The sequence below is a fragment of the Brugia malayi genome, assembly GCF_000002995.4.
Source record: "Brugia malayi strain FR3 genome assembly, contig: Bm_v4_Chr1_scaffold_001, whole genome shotgun sequence".
Classification (NCBI taxonomy): Eukaryota; Metazoa; Nematoda; class Chromadorea; order Rhabditida; family Onchocercidae; genus Brugia; species Brugia malayi.
Window position 1 is genome coordinate 2255810 of NW_025062475.1, and position 18964 is coordinate 2274773.

At 30.1% G+C, this 18964-nt stretch overlaps 2 protein-coding genes across 3 annotated transcripts; one reads left to right on the plus strand and one right to left on the minus strand.

Moving 5' to 3' along the window:
• Positions 1-172: 172 nt before the first annotated feature.
• Bm8218 (Uncharacterized protein) lies at positions 173-6468 on the plus strand (the record flags this gene model as incomplete). Of its 2 annotated transcripts, none has more annotated exons than XM_001893588.2 (16): positions 173-268; positions 422-621; positions 867-999; positions 1233-1395; positions 1632-1698; positions 1908-2241; positions 2614-2813; positions 3198-3355; positions 3458-3647; positions 3849-4059; positions 4388-4501; positions 4752-4882; positions 5009-5116; positions 5207-5354; positions 5675-5819; positions 6260-6468. In XM_001893588.2, the coding sequence occupies 16 exons, from the start codon at positions 173-175 to the stop codon at positions 6466-6468; spliced, it is 2607 nt and encodes an 868-aa protein (XP_001893623.2). The 2 variants fall into 2 exon arrangements, with proteins under 2 accessions (XP_001893623.2, XP_042932240.1); XM_043076306.1 differs by lacking the exon at positions 6260-6468 and adding an exon at positions 6013-6074.
• A 1002-nt stretch (positions 6469-7470) lies between these two features.
• Positions 7471-18964, minus strand: Bma-fli-1 (Flightless-I protein homolog, putative; the record flags this gene model as incomplete). The annotated part of the gene is made up of 29 exons (XM_043076307.1): positions 7471-7614; positions 7728-7841; positions 8127-8333; positions 8503-8717; positions 9068-9209; positions 9338-9439; positions 9749-9949; positions 10170-10310; positions 10410-10497; positions 10624-10715; positions 11090-11191; positions 11297-11442; positions 11845-11971; positions 12301-12439; positions 12540-12671; positions 12855-12979; positions 13447-13626; positions 13924-14007; positions 15499-15645; positions 15939-16026; positions 16469-16661; positions 16794-16944; positions 17205-17297; positions 17475-17565; positions 17812-17963; positions 18131-18295; positions 18437-18565; positions 18682-18759; positions 18905-18964. 29 exons carry the CDS (start codon positions 18962-18964, stop codon positions 7471-7473), a joined length of 3828 nt encoding a protein of 1275 aa, XP_042932241.1.

Consider the following 18964-nt stretch of genomic DNA (forward strand, 5'->3'; position numbering starts at 1 on the left):
ATTTGGTTATTTGATAAAGCAATTTTATGTTATTTAGCAAATCAACTTTTCAAATTAATTCTTATTAGTTTGGGTATAAGTCAAAATTCATATATAATACATACATATAAAATTATATGAAACATCCATCGAAATATGTTTAATTTTTAAATTATAGAGAGAATAAACTGGCATGGCAGAGGATTTGGTTCATTCTAGCTTCAGCTTAGATGAGGCATTCAGTTTCGTTTTCGATAATTCACCTGGTGAACCGGTTACACCATTTCGGGTTTGTTTTCTACTTTTTAATTTTCGTATGAATAAATCAAATCTTGCCAATCTTGCCATAAGAATGATTCACATTTGGATGATGCCAAAAGAAAAAAAAAATAGTAAAATTTCTATTATAATATTTACTAAAGAAATTTTCTGCGTATTTCAGCTTGCCATATATCTTCTTATACGAGTTTTGGATACAAATCATCGATTAAAGCCATTTACACACAAGGAGCACTATCAGTTATCATCATTGGTATATGAGCTTTTAAATGCAGTTAATTTAAGCTTTCCGGAAACAATTGATATGATAATGGCACCATTGCAAGAAGTTTCATTAAATTTATTTTTGGAATTTATGGCAAAGTACGTTTGCTTTTCTTCATAATTAAATGGTTACTTTAAGAGTTAAAAATATATTTAAGACTTATTCCACTTCAATTATATGGTTAAAAAAATAACATCTCTGATGCATCAGTTTAATATAAAAATGAAACTTTTTTTTTAAAAAAAAAAAAAGAGATTAGGGGAAATTGGTAACCACATTCGATTAGTTTAAATTTCTGCATTATTTTAAACTTTTGACTTCAAATGGATGAATATTTTTGCAGAATAGATAGTCATCGTGGGAATGTGGAAATACTTATCCGTCGTGATGAATTGTTTTATCAACCTCGGAAACTGGATCGTTTGGGACAGCCATTCGCTTTGACTAAAAGTCTTATTGGCATTTTTGTTCGCAAGGTAATTTGTCTGGTCATCTTGTTACTTCACTAACTCTTTACGGGCTTTATTTCTTCACATTTCAATTCTTTACGAATTTTCATGGTCAAAATTATATTTGATTTTGATTAAAAAAATAACATCTCTGATGCATCAGTTTAATATAAAAATGAAACTTTTTTTTAAAAAAAAAATATGAAGCGACATATTATTATAATGTTAAATTTATATAAATACTATAAATTTAATTTAAGTTGGCAGTCACACAAGCTTGTCAAAGTGTCACGCAAATTCAGCGATCACATAAGCAGTGGTTGGAATGGTTGAATGATTCTCGTCCCGCTGCTCGTAGTGATCTTTTTGGTGGTTATGCTAAGAACATATCTAAATTGACCGCTTCTGCGTCATCTGTATCAGGTATTTCCTCATATTTACTGTGAAAATATGATATCGATTTTATTTAATTTTACAAATTGACACTTTTGAATTTTTATTTGCATTATATAACTTATTCCAGTATTCATTTGGTGCCATTTTGATAATTTCGTTGCTCTTGCGATATTCTTAAATTAAACAAACAAACAACAAATTCCTTTTACTCATAATATCATATTTTTAGCATCTTAAAAAATATACGTGAATTAAATGTTTAGGTGATACGCATTTGGCTCCTCTTATAGATGATATAACGCATTTGAGAGTTACACCAATTAAAGACAAGTAAATTTATTTTTTTATCATTTACTGTTGATAAGTTATTCAGTAGAATGAATGGAATAATTTGATTATAACTGCTAATAGCTTGAACATTAGTTATTTCAACGAGTAAGCTGTGCATGTATTAGTTAATTTGAGATATTAATGATGTAAAATTTGCTTTTACAAAATAACAAAATAAAATTTCGAATATTTTTACTTGTCATTTTCAGAGCTACAAGAATGAGTGAAGAATTTTTGAAAGCATCAATATCACCAGCGAATAGAAAGAAAAAAACAGTCAAAATTGACGATGAAGAAAAGCACTGTAGGAGGAGTCTTTTCAATGTTAATACATCACTACCATCTACAACACTCTATGAATTACAGCAACATCCTGGTGCACAACCACAATTAACTGAGCTACTTTCTTCAAGTAGAGCTCGAGCTCTTATCAGTCGACAGTTGCATGCATTGCATGTTTCACCAGATGATGCAATGGAAGAAAAACAGCTCAGGGCTGCATGTGATTTCATCAAGAAGCATTATCCTGATTTACCGCTTGTTGTTAGTAGTTATGCTTCTTTCTTTTTATTTTGTTGCGATTTAAAATTATTAAAAAATTTTGTGAGTTTAAGTTTTTTAAATAATATATTGCTAATGGCTACTTCAGTAACTGTTTATTCTATTATGATAATAGAAGCTGTCTTACATAAGTTTATCATAGAAATTGTAAACACGTAATTTATTACATTGATATAAATTTATCACAGTTAGTATGATTATATGCTTGCACGTTTTGAATTATAACACATTTGTAATATAATTATTAATTTTGAAAATCTTATTAATATTTACATCTTTTTAAGAATTATTTCCCTTTTTTTGTTTTTTCCTGTATGCTTAAATAATTTATTCTGTTAGAATTATCATTTTCAGCATTTAGTTGATATGATGAATGCAATACGATCTCATAATATATTTGAAGCTGGTGAAGCATTGCAACAGTTCTTTGATTGGACGGCTATACGCATTAATGAAACGAATAATATAAACCGTTCAATTACGGCTACCGATCAACGTCCGTTACGTTATGCACCTCTATTGCATGCACGACTTGCTCGAATTTTCGGATATAAGTAAGTTATGGTTAAAAGTTTTGATGCGGCGTTTTAGCATATGTTAGCGTCCGTTATTCGAAAGCTTGCACAAATTTCGAGTATTGTGATTTCTTCGCTTTTAATATTTGCCTATTTATATATCAGTAGTGGAAATATTATTTTAGTTATTTAAAAAACTAAACTTTATAATTTAGTGGTACATAGCCATAGCAAAATGAATATGTGATTATATTCTACTATTTATAGCTACGATTCTTTAGCAAGTTTGATTTAATAGATCTTTTGAAGAGGATTTAATACATTTCGTATTTAATGGATTCAGATTTAACTTTTTTTTCTGTTCGAAATTAAATTCAATTCCGTGGAATTTGAAAAAGAAGTTAGTAAAGACACATCTTACAGGGATCATGCTCGTCATTTTCTCTCCGAAGCAGTACATCAAGCGCAAACCAGTCACGATTTAGTTTGTTTACGGTTAGCTGAAGTTGAACAAGCTGCAATCGATGCAGATGAAGATTTAAATCCATCTGGAGAGAATGATTCAACTGATGAATCGAAAAGTAATGTTTACATTTTGCAGCATTCTTTTTTGATAATTATCAAATTTGAGATAACATGAAAGAATAAAACTGAAATCAAAAAACTTTGAAATTAACTTCTAGCTCATTTTATTTCGGCTGCACTTCTTGCATCAATGTCGATTGATAATGGTGAAACACAGGAAACAACAGAGGAAGATGATAAGATCAAAGCTGAAGAGGCTGATACACGAGCATTTATTAAGCAACTCAATGATTGTGCTACATTACAAAATTGCATTAGTCTAGCAAAATCAGCTAATGACCCAAAAAGGTAGTGGTGTATTATTTTGACACTTCTCTAAGTATTCTTAACCTTTTTTTTTTGTTTATTTCTGAAACAGAACAATCATTGAGAGTTAGCAAATAAAATTGCTTCTTATTCATTTCAGAGCGCTCTAAAGTAGTAGAATTGTTTTAAACTATTCTTTTACTCCATAAAATGTTTTGATTTATGTGAAATCTAAAATTTCAGTATGGTAAAGGGATTACAAGCATGTGCTGGTGCTGATTATGGTGTTGATCGAGAATCTCAATCACGTCTTGTGAATGAAGCTGCCCGTGTAATTTCTGCAACAATAAAACTTGCAAATGGTTTCGTCGATTCAGCTATTAGCGATTGCAATCGTATCCTCTATTTTAATCCAGGTGATCAGTGGTGTCAACGATATGATACTGAATCTCATGTAAGATCTTCCATTTGCTTAATTATTTTATGTTGAATCTTTTTTTAATTCTTATCATCTACAATTCACATCAAAACTTCTTTATTCTATTATTTAAGCAGAAAAGAAAAATTAGTAAAAAAAAAAATAAAGATTGTTATGCTACATTTAAGAATATAAACTCTAGCATTAAATTAGTAACTTGTTAATTAATCAGTCTATCAGTTAATGCTGTTGAAACTTTATTTCGTACTCATTAAAAAAGTGTATGAAGAATTTGAATTTCTTTCTTTCTTCCAACTTTTTTTCGATTTTATGAATTATGAGAACAAGTTTGCTTGTGCTTTAGGTAATTGCTGCTGTAAATATCGCTTATGCTCATGCTTTGAACGGACAGTTTGATGAGGCACGCACAGTGGTGAAGAAGTTGAAGGTGCGATTTACGGAGAAAAACAACTGGCAGGTATTTTTTTCTATCTAGATTTGGTGGAAATATTTAATTGGAAATGGTTATTTCAATTATAAAACGGAAAAAGATAAATGGTTTTACAAATGAGCAAATAAAATGAACAGTTTTAAAATAGATAGTATGATAAGTTAGAGACTGACTCAAAGAAGTAAACTTGCAGTTGGATTTGCTGATCAGATCAAACTAAGTTGGTTAAAACATTGGTATTAATTTATTCATTACGAAAACATTTTCGTAATTTTAGTGTGCCTTTCACTGGAAATTATGTGAATCGTTGATTGAATATGATCGAGCTTTCTTCTTTGGTGACTGGATTGCTGCTGATCAGTGGCTTCTAATAATTGAACAATTAGCTCCTCCAGAAGCCGATTTGAGGTTTGAAGTTCGAGTCTGTGAAATTCCAAAAAGAAAAAAAAATTTTTTAGTTGGTTTATTAGGAAGCATTTTAATTTTGTTCTTTATCATGGTATTATTGAATTTTGCTGAATTCAAATATTGCAGGAAAGCCATTTTGGTTCACTCCAAAGGTGATCTTCAGGAAGCAATAAATATAGCGAGAAGAAATGTTGAGAGAGTGAAGAATTCAAAAGATTTAAGACTAAAGCTAAGGTAATCATTTATTAGAAACTTAGTTCAATAATTAATAATTTAAAGATTGTTTTTTAATCAATAGCAGATGATAAACACTATTTTGTTTAGGTGTGATATAACATTAGCAATGTTATATACTTCAAATAATTTGGAGCATGTAGCGCTATCAATTTTGGAACAATGCAAAAACCTTGCACATAAGCATTCTCTAGATACATTTCATGCAATTATCATGCGACGGATTGCTTACATAGATGTAAGTTTGAATTTTTTTTTTCTCAGTTCAAGATCAAAGTCGTTCATTTCAGTAATACATTTATAGGTTTATTTTGCTTTTCAATATTTTAGTTACTCTCAAATCTAGTTGATATGAGTTTAGAGGTCCGGGAGCTTTATTTTATATTGTTTTATTTTTTTTTATAATACATAGTAAGTGCTTGAATTGTGATGATAGCGGAGAAAACAAAAAACAAAAAAAAAAAAAAAAAAAAAAAAAAACAAGGAATTGTAAGATTTAGGTGGTGAATTACAACAAAGTATATATGAAATTTGATTATAATTTATTTTTCTTATCAGGTAATGGAGGGACGATTTGATGAAGCATTAACGAAAATTGAAAATTGTGAATGGGCTCTTAAAATCCGATGTCAGCCTTTGGAAAATGCATTTTTACATATGACTACTTTCACAGTGTATGCACAAAAAAGTGGCACGTCATCAGGTAAATTACTATAGTTTAGTAAGACTTTTTTTTTTCGCTGTCTACTATTGATGAATCAATAAATCTTGACGATTCCTGAGCAATTCGGATGGACGTCTTGATTGAATTAGAATAAATCTTTCAATCTTTGCTTTCATCATTATTGTTAAAGCATAGTTATCATGAGAAACTAATCTCATTCTTTAATTTTCAGTCGATTATCTTTGCCATATGTCCGTTTGTGTGTTTATCTACGATGAGAGTAACATTCATTGATGCTTGCAAAGTTTTATTGCTTCAGATTATTTTTACTGTTTTTGCGCATTATTTTTCATTTGTATCTATTTCATTTATCCATTCTTCAAAATGTTTCTCGCTAACTATAAAGATAAAAAAACAAAAAAGAATGAAAGAAAAATATAGAAGAAAATGTACTGCTGTAAGCTATACCGTTATTGCAGATACAGTTTCACAACAACTCAATGCATTAGCTGCAGCACGTCGAGAGTTTCGTCGTGCTTCCGCACCACTTCTTGAAAAAGTTGTTCTCGTTACTGCCGCCAAATTATTTGATAGTTGTAAACGAACTGATGAACGTGATGAATGTGCAGCATTATTTTGTGATATGGAAGAACAGTACCCAGGGAAAATTGATTGGACAGTTTTATGAAGTTAGATGATAATTTGCTTTGGTGATTCCAACTGAAAATTTTTTTATCTCATTTGTTTGTAATCAATTGTTCATTGTTACCTGCATTAACAGAATAAATCGATATTGTAATGAAATAAACATTATAAAAAAGAAAAAAAAAAAGAAAAAAACCAAGAAAACAGAAGTTTGTCATGTCAATCGCAATACACTCTGCATTTTCATATGAAGTGTAGTGGAAAAAAGGAAGAAAAAATAAAATACCGTTAGAAAAGTATAAATATGTTTGGAGAAGAGTAGAAATTTTACAAATAACGTAAAAATAAATATTCTACAAATAAATAATTATAGTTAATCGAAAACATATAGAAGAACCTTATCCAAATATTTGTTTTCATCGTGAAGGATAAAAACATCTTATCCTTATTGAAATATATTAACACTAAAATATGGCATCATTTTACTCATTCCTTATCTTTTAATTTCAAATTATTTGAAAAGAAATTCTACGAAAAAAAAAAAAAACATTTATCTAACAATGCATTTTGTTTCCTTTGTACATGTATGCAGGAATTAGCTGCTGTTTCATAATTGTTTCGTTTTTCTTTCTTTTTTTTTTTAATGGATATAAACTTTTCTTTTCAGATATGGTTCTCATATCATTGCAAAAAATATTTATAAGGCACTTTAGAATAAACACACACAAAACAAAAAAACAATAAATAAATCCTATACGTATCAACATATCACTATCATTTACACAGTCTATATTTATGCCACCTAAGATGAAATGACCTTGAAATTAAAGCAATATTTTCCTGTCATATGCTCCGGAATATGCGTATATATGTTCAGGAAAATACATAACGCATTAACGCATTTGCACACTTAGTGTAGCACATGAATTCAAATAAAAAGGATAATCTTGGACTGAGTAAGTGAGGGAAAAAAAAGACCCATTTATTCACTGAGACCAACTATAATACTTAAATAATCTGACCACAACAGTCAAAGTCCTGGAAGTTAAACTTCATCCCCAGCTGGAATTTTATGCTTTCCCCAGGCATGAAAGCATTTTGTGAATCGTCGTGATTCTCGACCCTTCAAGCTTAACACCAACTTTCGCGGCCTTTCAGGTTCTTTGATTTTCATATGTGCAACATAAACCTATAATTTTCGGTCTTTATTCCCATGCTTCGTATCCACATTTGAAATATTTAAGCAGATAAATAAATAGATAGAAGATATGCATTTGCAAATAGAAAAAGCAAAAATAATACCTGAGCAGCTTTATATGCTAATTTAAGCTCTACTTCGCTAGCATGATATCCCATCCATAAGAAAACCAAATCTCCATTGTCCAAAATCATGATATCATCATCATCCAAATCATCCTGAAATGAAATGCTTTTTTTAATAAAAATTTGATGCATGAAATTACTGCTTGTATAACTGATGTATGCAATTACTGCACAGACTTGTATAATGGAATAAACTTGTGAAATTTAAGATGCCATCATTAGCACCATAATTTTTTTTATGTTTTTTTGATTGGGCATCAAATACCTAAATTCAATCCAGAAAAAAACACACATGTAGTAATACTTCAACGGGATATAATTACAGAATGGACGCTCACTTTTTTGCAAGTTGTATAACTTATGCAAATACACATTTACCTGACAGAAGTCAACAGTTTTCTCGGAGACCACAAAATATCCTTTCTCGTTTGTACAACGGAATAGCCTTGTGAAATTTAAGAAATCACCATTAGTATCATATTTTTTTTTACCCCCTAGGCACTCCCAAAATTTCTCCGGCTCATCACCTTCTCGCACAATTTCAACCGGAAATTCACTGTTTCGATTTATCAGCTCATTTGCTACCTGCAAAATGAAAATGGTACTCAAAATGCATTTTACATCATTACACCTATAATATGCTATCATATAATGCAGTTTAAAGCACAAAGTCAATTTCTCGCCATGTTTCGAATCTGTATTGCGAATGAAAGGAATTTAAAAGATAAGCAAATATAGGAAACGATAAAATAACCTGTAAACAGAGATCATGATGATTTGGATTACTCTTACTGCCGTACCAAACAAACACTTTACCCTCCAATCCATTCTCATCAACTATTTTGAACGGAGCACGAAGAATAAAACAGAAAGCTGAATTGAGTTGATTGGCTCGACAGTCGATTTGAATTGTTCGCGTACATACTGCAGAACCATTAGCACGCATTAAAAATAATTCCGGCCAATGTCCTATAACAACAAATATTAATCAACCACTTTAAACAGAGGTAATGTTTTAGTAGTGTTTTCAGTAATGAATGCTATCCGTAAAAATAGACAGCGATGGATACTCATACATGGATACCAAATTAAATTTTAATGAAAATGAAGCTCAGTTCAGTTTTAGATCGTTCAGTCTTTATTAAAATCTAGTCAACAAATTACTGATTATTTTGTAGAGTTTGTCTTTAACAAGGGTAGCATCAGCTTTCTATAACATATTCACTCATTAGAATGCATTAAAACCGTTCTGTATAATTTGTCGCATATGTGAATATTTAAGCAAAAAAGTAATGAAAAAAAAAAAAAGAATCAATAACCTCCGAGATTCATTGTTAAACCTCGTCGACCGCGTCGAATAACAAATTTTTTATGAAAATGCGAAAGGAATTTATGATTTTCTTGTTGCTGATACATACGAACAACTTCAAGTTTGTCTTTAAAAAGACCTTCAAATTTTTTCTGAAAAAAAAAAAAATCTATTTTACAAAGTAATACTTTTCTAGTAGAATAATATTGACAGAGTTCTTCTGAAACAAAAATTTTCAATTGATACAAAATTTCAATCATTTAAAAATTTAGTAACAAACCTGCAAACTAAATGTAAAATGAAGCCAGCCCATATTATTTGCATCACGACCTTGCCAAAAGTATACTACACATTTGAAATCTTCTTGTACTTCCTCAGGTTCCTGAATAATTGCTACATTTTCAACATTTAGTTAAATAAAATTAATACATCTTATGATTAACACATTTTGTTATAACAGATAAAATTAATACATCTTTATTATAATAGACATCTTATAAGCTTACAAAAATGTCTTAATCCATATTATTCCATATACAGTAAGTTACTCATTTATTTTCAGAAAGCCTGGAAAATGGAAGAATGGAGGTAACTTTAAGGAAATTACTTTCGAAACCTGCTTTATGACTACTTTAACTGCCTCTTTTGACATGTTATGGTTCGAATTTTATTCCAGTAATATAGATCCAACCTTTCGTTTAAATATCTGTATTGTATCAGTATCGTCACCAGCGGCATCATTTTTCTCACCACTCAATTCTATTTCTTCTTCATCCAAATCTGTTTCATCTTCTTCCGGTATCACCTCGTATCGACATAGAAATACATAACAATCCATTGTGTAAAAAGTGCCTAATTCCTCTTGTGGTAATCGAACAAATTTCTTTCCTTCCTGTAAAATATCATTTCTTCAAATATGAAGTTATGAAGATTTTTTGAAACAAGAGACTAAAATAAACAATTTCATGTGTTAATGATATAATCTCCTGTCTGAACAAACTTTAATTTCATTAATGTTGGAGTATAAAAATTGATTCCCATTTCATTTCAAGACATTTCCAGATATCACAAAAACATTTGGGATAACTTCAAAGAGTCAAGTTATAACATACTAAAACAAAAGGTTCAAGAAGTTCGAGATCTTCGTTACATTCTTCCATCATTTGATTAGCTTCTTCTTCACTCATTGCTGATTGTCGTGGCAAGAATAGCGGTGCCAAATCCGTCTTTATCTTATCACGTTCCATAATTATCTTAAAAAAAAAACAAAAAATTCATATGGCTTTTAAATATTGCACGTTCAAATAACAAATAAAACAAAAGTCATCCCTATTAGTAATAGTAAAGCTTACTTTTAAATCGGCTCCTCTTCTTTGAACACTATCCGCAGTTCTCGTAAAATCAAATGGTATGATATCATCCCAGCCTTGGAATTTTGATCTGTAAGACAGCTCTCATTACTGTTTTTTTTTTTAAAAAAAAAAAAACAGTTTTTAAAATTAAGTTTTTGAAGTAAAAAACTTTAATTAGACAATCTATATACCAATTTGAAAATTAAAAAAAGACCTGAATATTGTTGACTCCTCGCCTTCTGTTTCACGTGAAATTATTGTATAATTTGGCCTTTCTAACATTGCATGCAATTCTACCACCATTTTCTTCAATTTTTTTAAAGATTTTAAATTATACTACTACTAATGTATCGCTTGATGCCTTCTGATAAAAAAGTGGGAAATTTTATCCAGAGAGTCTAGAATAGCAGTATTGAAAATGGACCAGTAGCATCAAAATAGGGCAATGTAAAGTATTTCAATATGTTTAAACATATAAATTCTTTCAAAATTTCATATTTTATTTTTCTCTGTAAAAACTTTTCATTTTTCACTCAAAGCACAGAAAAGAATATTCCGTATAAAATTTATTATAGAATAAATTTAGCAATAGAATTTATATAAGATAATTAAACGTTTCAAGAATACAAAATAAAAACGATTTAAAACACAAAAATTAAAATAAAAGAAAAAGAAATTACCTGTCCTGCCATTTTCACCAGTCGATTTGCTTTTCTACCTACCCACAGAAATATATCCGATGTGCAATCCAGAATATATGCACATTTTGTGTCCAGCATATCCTTTAAAATAAATTTATTTTTAAATTAAAAACAAGGTTTTATTATTCACAAACAACTAAAATTACATTCCGTATTTTTTCACTTCTAATTAAAATGTATGTTTACCTGCTTCAGAACACTATGTTTAAGTTCTATTTGAGGTAGTTCTAGGAATCCCATACCAATTTGCACTTGATACAAACGTCTTCTTTCAGGAACAAAATCAGCATCAACATGTTCTACTATTGGATCTTCCGGTTTATTAGGCTGTCCTGAAAGAAAAATATAATCAATCATCCGGTAAACTGAGAAACCAAAAGTCAAGAGAATTTTTAGGAGCCACACTATTAATATAGGATTCCTAGAATTTTGGATGATGATGATGACATTCAAGAGGAAGGAAGAGAGTTATAAAAGATCAAATTGCGGAACATCATGAAGAAAACGAAGAACTTGATTATGACGAAGATTTAGAAGCCGAAAAAGCACCACGTTTCGAAGTTCACTTCTAAGAGGGTATATCTTTCAGTATTTGTTATGTTTCTGACTTTTAAAGTATTTAAAGTATCTGTTTACTATTTATTAATGACTTTTAGAAATTACATTACAACATTTTTTACAATGAATAAATTTATAAACTTTGACTTCAAATCTAACACACACACAATACTAACCATATAAAGCCATCCAAAATCCTTCGGGTGTGCGTAATTCTGCACATGATTCAATCTCTGCTCGACCTTTTCTATCTTTTTTATTCATTTTCACAGCAAATAAACGAGCCTTATTCGATACAGTTATCTTTAAAATATGAAAATTACTTCTTATTTAAAAACTAAATCTTGCTGATAAATACTGCTTCTACTGCTCATTAAACAATATTATATTCCAATAGATTAAACCAAAAAAAGAATCGTCAAAATAAGACAGAACATAAGAACTGAAATAACTAAAAAATAGCATAGAGTAAAAGTGACGGAAATAACTAAAATTGAAAGAACCTATTTACTAGTTTAATCTGAACAACTTATGTTGTCCGACCAGTAAATGAGACGAGAAAAAAAAAGTGAGTAAACAGCAATTGATGCAGTTGAAATAGATTCATCATAATAGAAAAGAATAAAATTTACTCTTGCTTTTCGCCCACTCCAAATCCAGATTGTATCACCAGCATCAAGTAAGAACACATATCGTGGGTCTAAGCTATCCGGAGATACTGGAACTGGTTCCATTTCAATTGTGTTTCCGGCTACTGACACACGATAAAAACTGCAATTTAAAATAATAAGACCTTAAATAAATTATTAATAACTTTCTGATTTGTAAAGAAATAATTTTTGTAAAATATTCTAAATGAAAAATACCTTACCGTGTGACATGCGCCGCTTTTTCTACAGTATAAAAACCAGAAGCTGTTCGTGCTCCCTCAATATAGGTAATTTCTTCCCCAAATAACTCCAAAAAATCATCAGATTCATCATTCATTTCTTCTCGTTCAGTTCTGCAAACAATCTGCATTGATAAAAAACGAATAATCTACTCTTTAATCAGTTCAGTTAGTGTGACCCGAATACATATATGTAAACAATATTAGATATCTCATAACATTAAGTTAAATAACTTTTTAAACCTTATCATAGCATAGTCATTACAGCCGAATTGTGAAAATTTACAAAATTTCTACCTGCAAGTAGCGCCTAAATGGTTTCGCAAATTTACAGCATGAACAGCTGCACACATTCCTTTATCCAACGATGAATTTTCTCCAATCCAATAGAAAATTGAATGTTTCAAAGAGCCAGATTCTTCCTTAAAAAAAAAAAAAAAATAAACTCTGTAGTGTGTAGTGTTATGCTTGACAAAACAAATCATTCATTGAGGATCTCTTTAAGGAGGTGTATATTCAGCTTTATGGTGTGGCTCTTATGGCATTCACTGAAGACAATGGAGATAAAATTTAGTTAGCTTTTTATTATGCTAACTGCTCTACTCGATAAACAGAAAGACATTGGTATAATCTGAAATATTAAACTATTAAGTTTTTTTAGCTTAAGCAACCAAATTTTTACGCGTCAGTGCATGTACTAGAAAATAAGAAATTTAAAAATGGAATTAATATGATGTATTAATATGATGCCATGCATTGAAATCTGAAATATCTATTGAACTAACTTATTTTCTGACTTTTTTTCTATCAAGTAAAAATATAATCTAGATACATGTGCATAGTTAAAATTTTATTGAGCAATTCACTGGTCATAAAATTCAAATTATACTCTTCTTGTGCGTAGTATGAGGTAGCAATCAGCATCATAAAAATGGCCATGCATTGATGAGTCCAGTATACTAGGATAGAAATTTTCAATTTCCCAAACCCATATTCCTTCATCTTGTCCAACATCCTCATCAAACACCTCACTGTAATCTAGATGTGGCTTTTGCTGTTCCATTTTATCCTAAAAATTAAAACTTCTTTTTCATCATTTTTCCAAGATTTTCAAAATTTCAGAATCCTTTTAACTCAAAATTCAAAAAGAAAGTTGAATTGATCGTCAGAAACAAAATTATGCATTTCTAGCTTATTATTCCACTACTTTTGTGAGAGTTTGTTATTCACTATTTTATCAAAAGAAATAATTAGTCCGTTGTTTTTAAAGTATATTAAGTTGTCAGCAATAAATGATAAAATATGATTTGGTCAAAAGAAAACATCTAATTGACAGTAAAAATTTTTAAACAATAAACATAATAACCTTCCAGGTGGGAACTTTGACATAATCTGTAGGCAGTTCATGCTCTAATTGATCTCGAGCAGCACCCGCAATATGCGACATACCCTAAAATATATTCGAATTTGAAAGAAAAAAAAATATATGAGCGTGCTTCATGCATAAAAATTACATCTAGGAAATCCTAGTTGAAATATATATGACAATGTGGGAGTGAAAAGGCAGCTAAATAAAATATATAAGACATGAAGAAGCATATTTTTGGAAGCAAAAGAACTTCAAAAGAAAATGTTATATATTAAAGTGATTAAAATCAAACAAATTTATAACTGTAAAACCTGATTTGCATGACTGAGTAATTAGTATAATTTTTCTTCAAAAATAGAGAGAAGAGAAAGCATATTACAAGTATTACTCATTAAAAAGTAATTCAATAAAATTTACGGAGAAACAAAAATCCTGTAATATCGGTAGATAACTAATTCAGCGATAATGACTTAATAAAAAAAGAATCCAAATTGCTAGCCATAATGGCATTCAAACGATTGCAATCAAGTTGTTATTTCAAAAACATAAGCAGGATTTACAATAATTAATTAAAATTCCATAATTTCCAAAAAATGCACTCAACAGCGGCTACCAAAAACAAGCTATAATGGCAATAATCTAATTAAACGGAGATTTTTTCACTACCATCTTTCAAAAACGAAATTCGAAGCTCAAAAAAAAAAAAATGTATCACTAATTGTCACCCGTTATGGACGAAAATGTTAAGCGCATCTATCAGACAAATCAAGGCTAATTCTGAAAAAGAATGACCAGCAATTTTTCAATTAAATGAAGAATTCTTCCCAATACATATAAGTATAACGAAATCATATTTCCGTATTTTCAATAATTCGAACAAAAGAAGACAATAAAAGATAAAACCCCATTATCAACGAATGGAACAACAAAAAAAAAAAAAAAAAAAACTAGGAATAAAGTCATTAAAAGATGGTTGAAAAAATATTTCTTTTCTAAAAGAGAGCGATAAATTAAATGAATGAGGTTGCTAGGAACCTGCATTTAGCAAAATAGGAAAAAGGAGCTTTTCCTTTTTGACTAAGAACGCCAGTTTGCTTTTGAAATATATAACTTCACTATCTCTATAACCGCCTTCAAAATGAAATGTCACTGCAGTATCAATGCAATTAATTGCTATGCAGATGATGTTGATATACCAGTTCCTTCGATGAGTAGTAAAAATTACCAGAGGATATAAAAAGGTTAACTGTAACCATACATTTGCCTTATGTAAAATATTTTCATTGTAAGAGAAAATTTGTTATATAACAAAATTAATAACTACTTGATGCTAATGCAAGAAAGAAATTAGCAAGAAGGAAGAAGAGAGAAATAAGAAAACGGAAAATTTGGTTTATGATGGATGACTTTCATGCGCCACATATATAACTGTAGAATAACAGCAGTTTTGTAGCTTTATATAAACCCAAGCAATGCTTCAACCAGACTTCAGAAACACAATAAAATTCCACCTCTAACTCTTGATTCTACAAATTATTGCAGATTAGCTTTCGTAATGAGAACAGCAAATACCTCAATAACTTTATTTGCACCCTGACTGTCAGCCTGCATTCGACGTCGGCGTAAGAATTCTTTTTTTCTGGCAACTGGATCTTTTTGTGTTGCAGAACTGGGAACTGAACTGACCGATGATGATGGACTTTGCCCAGCAAGTTTCATCTGAAGTATACTTGTAATCAGATAACAAAAACACAATTATTTAATGTAACACATCGTCTGATAGTAGTACAAAAGGATATTAAGAATGACACCTCGAAAAAGATGGTAAACAGTACATCATTCAAATTTACTCGTTGATTGGAGTGGTTTAAATAATTAAGTTATCACTATGCATTTCTATATCTAAGGCAAAATATCAGCTACTTCGCAGAAAAGCAAACAAATAGAAATTTTAATTTAAAAAAAAAAAAAAAAAAAAAAAAAAGAAAAAGAAAAAACAGAAAAGTCATCACCTGATTTGCTAGGGAGAAATCAACATTATAAAAGGCCAGCGATCGGTTTTCTTCGTTTGGTTTGGGTGGCAATACAAGTCCGTCATTACTGTAAACAGAGTAAGAATAAGGAGCTGGTAATTACACACATAATTTCACACTATAATAAAAACCAATAAATTGATAACAACTTTTATTGTTATTAGTCCTTTGGCCAATAACGTGAAATCAGATGCATAATTGCCAACTGTTCACAAATTTCAAATAATCGGAATGTCGGCTTATAAAATCAATAAATTATTTTGATGCTATGTTGTTTCAACAAGGAATCTTAATGCTATATTTTATTTATTTAAAATACGGTATTATAATGACAGCTACATTTTCATCACACTCCTTCCTTCCTACAAATGTTAATCCCATCACTATGAATATAAAAAGAATGTTCGATATCCCAAACAATGGGATAACCAAAAAATAAGTAAAGAAATAAAAGTTGAAAGGAAAAATTCACATAACAAAAATGTTTCAATAAGTAACAAAAAACCAACTTATGCAAATCCAGCTGTTTCAAATCGGGTAATAGATGAATCGAGTCTGGTAGAGTTATTAACTTATTATTGTCTAATTTTAAGCGATGTAAACGTACGCATCGGCTAACACCTTCCGGTATTAATTCTAATTGATTATATGATAAATATAGTACTTGCAACTGAACTAATTTCCCGATACCGCTTGGTATACCTGCAAATATAGGTATTAAGTTCCTTTCTTCTTTAACAGTGCTCTTTATCACACCTGCTTCAAAGATGTTCTGAAGGGTTGTCTGTATCTTTCTCCAGAAAAGAAAATTTTTTTATAAACCGAAAAAATAACCTTCAAAAGTTAGTTGATTGTCGCTAGCGTATAACCTTTGCAATTTAACCATTCGCACAATACTTTCAGGTAGGACTTTTAACTGGTTTGAAGAAACATTCAGCGTTTCCAAGTTTTCCCACGGTGTCTCTTTTGATTCGATTTTTTTAATCTGTACGGATTGAGAAATTAGTCCAATTAATTAAACGATGCATTGACATATAAAAGTAAATAAACTCTATGTAGAAATTGATATTAATTCAGTGCAATGCACGTTTACGCAATCATAAGTGGCTCCCTTCAGTCTTCCGGATGAATCATGCATACAAAAATCAAATTTCACACAATCAAAATAATGCCGAACCATATGCTTCACTTTTAGTTGAAAATTGCTTAGCAACTACAGCGAAAATAAGAAGTTAAATAAAACACCTGGTTGTGGCTGATGTCAAGCTTTCGAAGTTTTTTCAATTTATATAAGCAATCCGGCACCTCAGGTAAATTGTTATGAGAAAAATCAACATCCTAAAAAAATTAGTAGCAGATGTCGATAAAGATACGTGAGCATCAGGATTATCTTACATTCAGGCTCGCAGATACTCACTGTATTTGCAATACGACTCTTTCACAAAGGATTCATGAAACTGACTGCAAAATCATTCCGTAGAATTTTCAGTGAATAATTACGCAAGTGAAATGTACCTGTAAGTTATCCAAATCGTCCAACGTGGGAGGAATATTCTCCAAAGTACGTGAAGTATTGCGCATATGTAACACCCGTAAAGCTTTCATACTGAAATTCCTACTCAGTTATTAAGCCCTAATATCTTTAATTTGTTTGTTTCAAATTTATAATTATCTACTTAATAAAAAATACCACTCAAAATCACCATATGATCGTCTTTCAATTAAAAAAATATTTGAACAGTGCTAGTAATTTTCATTAGTCAAGTAAAATCTATTAAAAATGAATGATTTAATTCAGCGCTCCAAAAATATTTAAAAATTTTGGACAGAAATGAGTTGAAAGAAAAAGTACCTAGGAAGCTGTTTTAGTTGAAAATGATGCAATGGATTATTGGATAGACGAAGAACTTGTAATGTCGTTAATCGCCGAATTTGAGGGGGAAGCATTTCCAACTTGTTATTACTGAGATCCAAGTATAAAAGATCTATGAGATTTGAAAATACCTAAAAATATCAAAATATGACATAGAACAGAATACACATTCCTTCAGCAGTCTTACTTTGATTCAAAAAATACTCCCAAAGTATTATTTCTTATTTACCATGCATTGAAGATCTAAACATTTTCGTCCTGTATTTATGTAAACAACCGTTAAAAAACAAATACTTACTGCGTTCGGTATATTCTCTATGTTATTGTGGCTTAAATTTAGTACAATAGCACATTTTGCATACTCCAAATTCGGTGGTACTTCACGAAGAGTATTGTGACTAAAGTCTATTATTGTCAAGTCCTTCATCCGAAATATATCAGTAGGAATACCCGATGTTTTAATCTGAAAATAAATGTTGTGCTTTTTATCAAACTTCATTTGAATATTATATACTTAATAAGGATAAAACTGTTCCAATTCAGATACATAAGCGAAAATTCAGTAGCGAATTTCTTAAGACCTCCTTTGTTCTATTTTTCTTACTTGATTATGTCGTACAATAACAGAACGTAAGCGTGGCAAATCAGAAAGCTCTCCATGAACACTTGATAATGTATTACAGGTCATTTGCAGATGCTCCAGGTTTGTTAATCGTGACAGTTCATCCGGCACCTATAAAACAGCTCTTCTAATTTACAACAAACCTATAAACTACTCGAAATCACAGTCATTTCATCTATTTTTCTATCAAATTAAATAAATGTAATGTCTAAGAAAAATATGTATACCCTTTCCAAACAAGCATGGTTCAACTTTAGCCATGTCATCTGCGTCATTTGTTCAACTTCTACCGGAAAACAATCACCCTAAAGAATGAAACACATAAATAAATTAAATTTGGCAAAGACAGCGAATAACAATTAGTAAAAATCTTTTTTTCACTTATTTTCATTAACCTTTAATTTTTATTAACATTTTTCTTTGCAAAATTTGATAAGAAAACAAACTAACCGAGAAGTCATTATATGAAAAATCGATTCCTTTTACAAATGGTAATACACCTGTAGACAT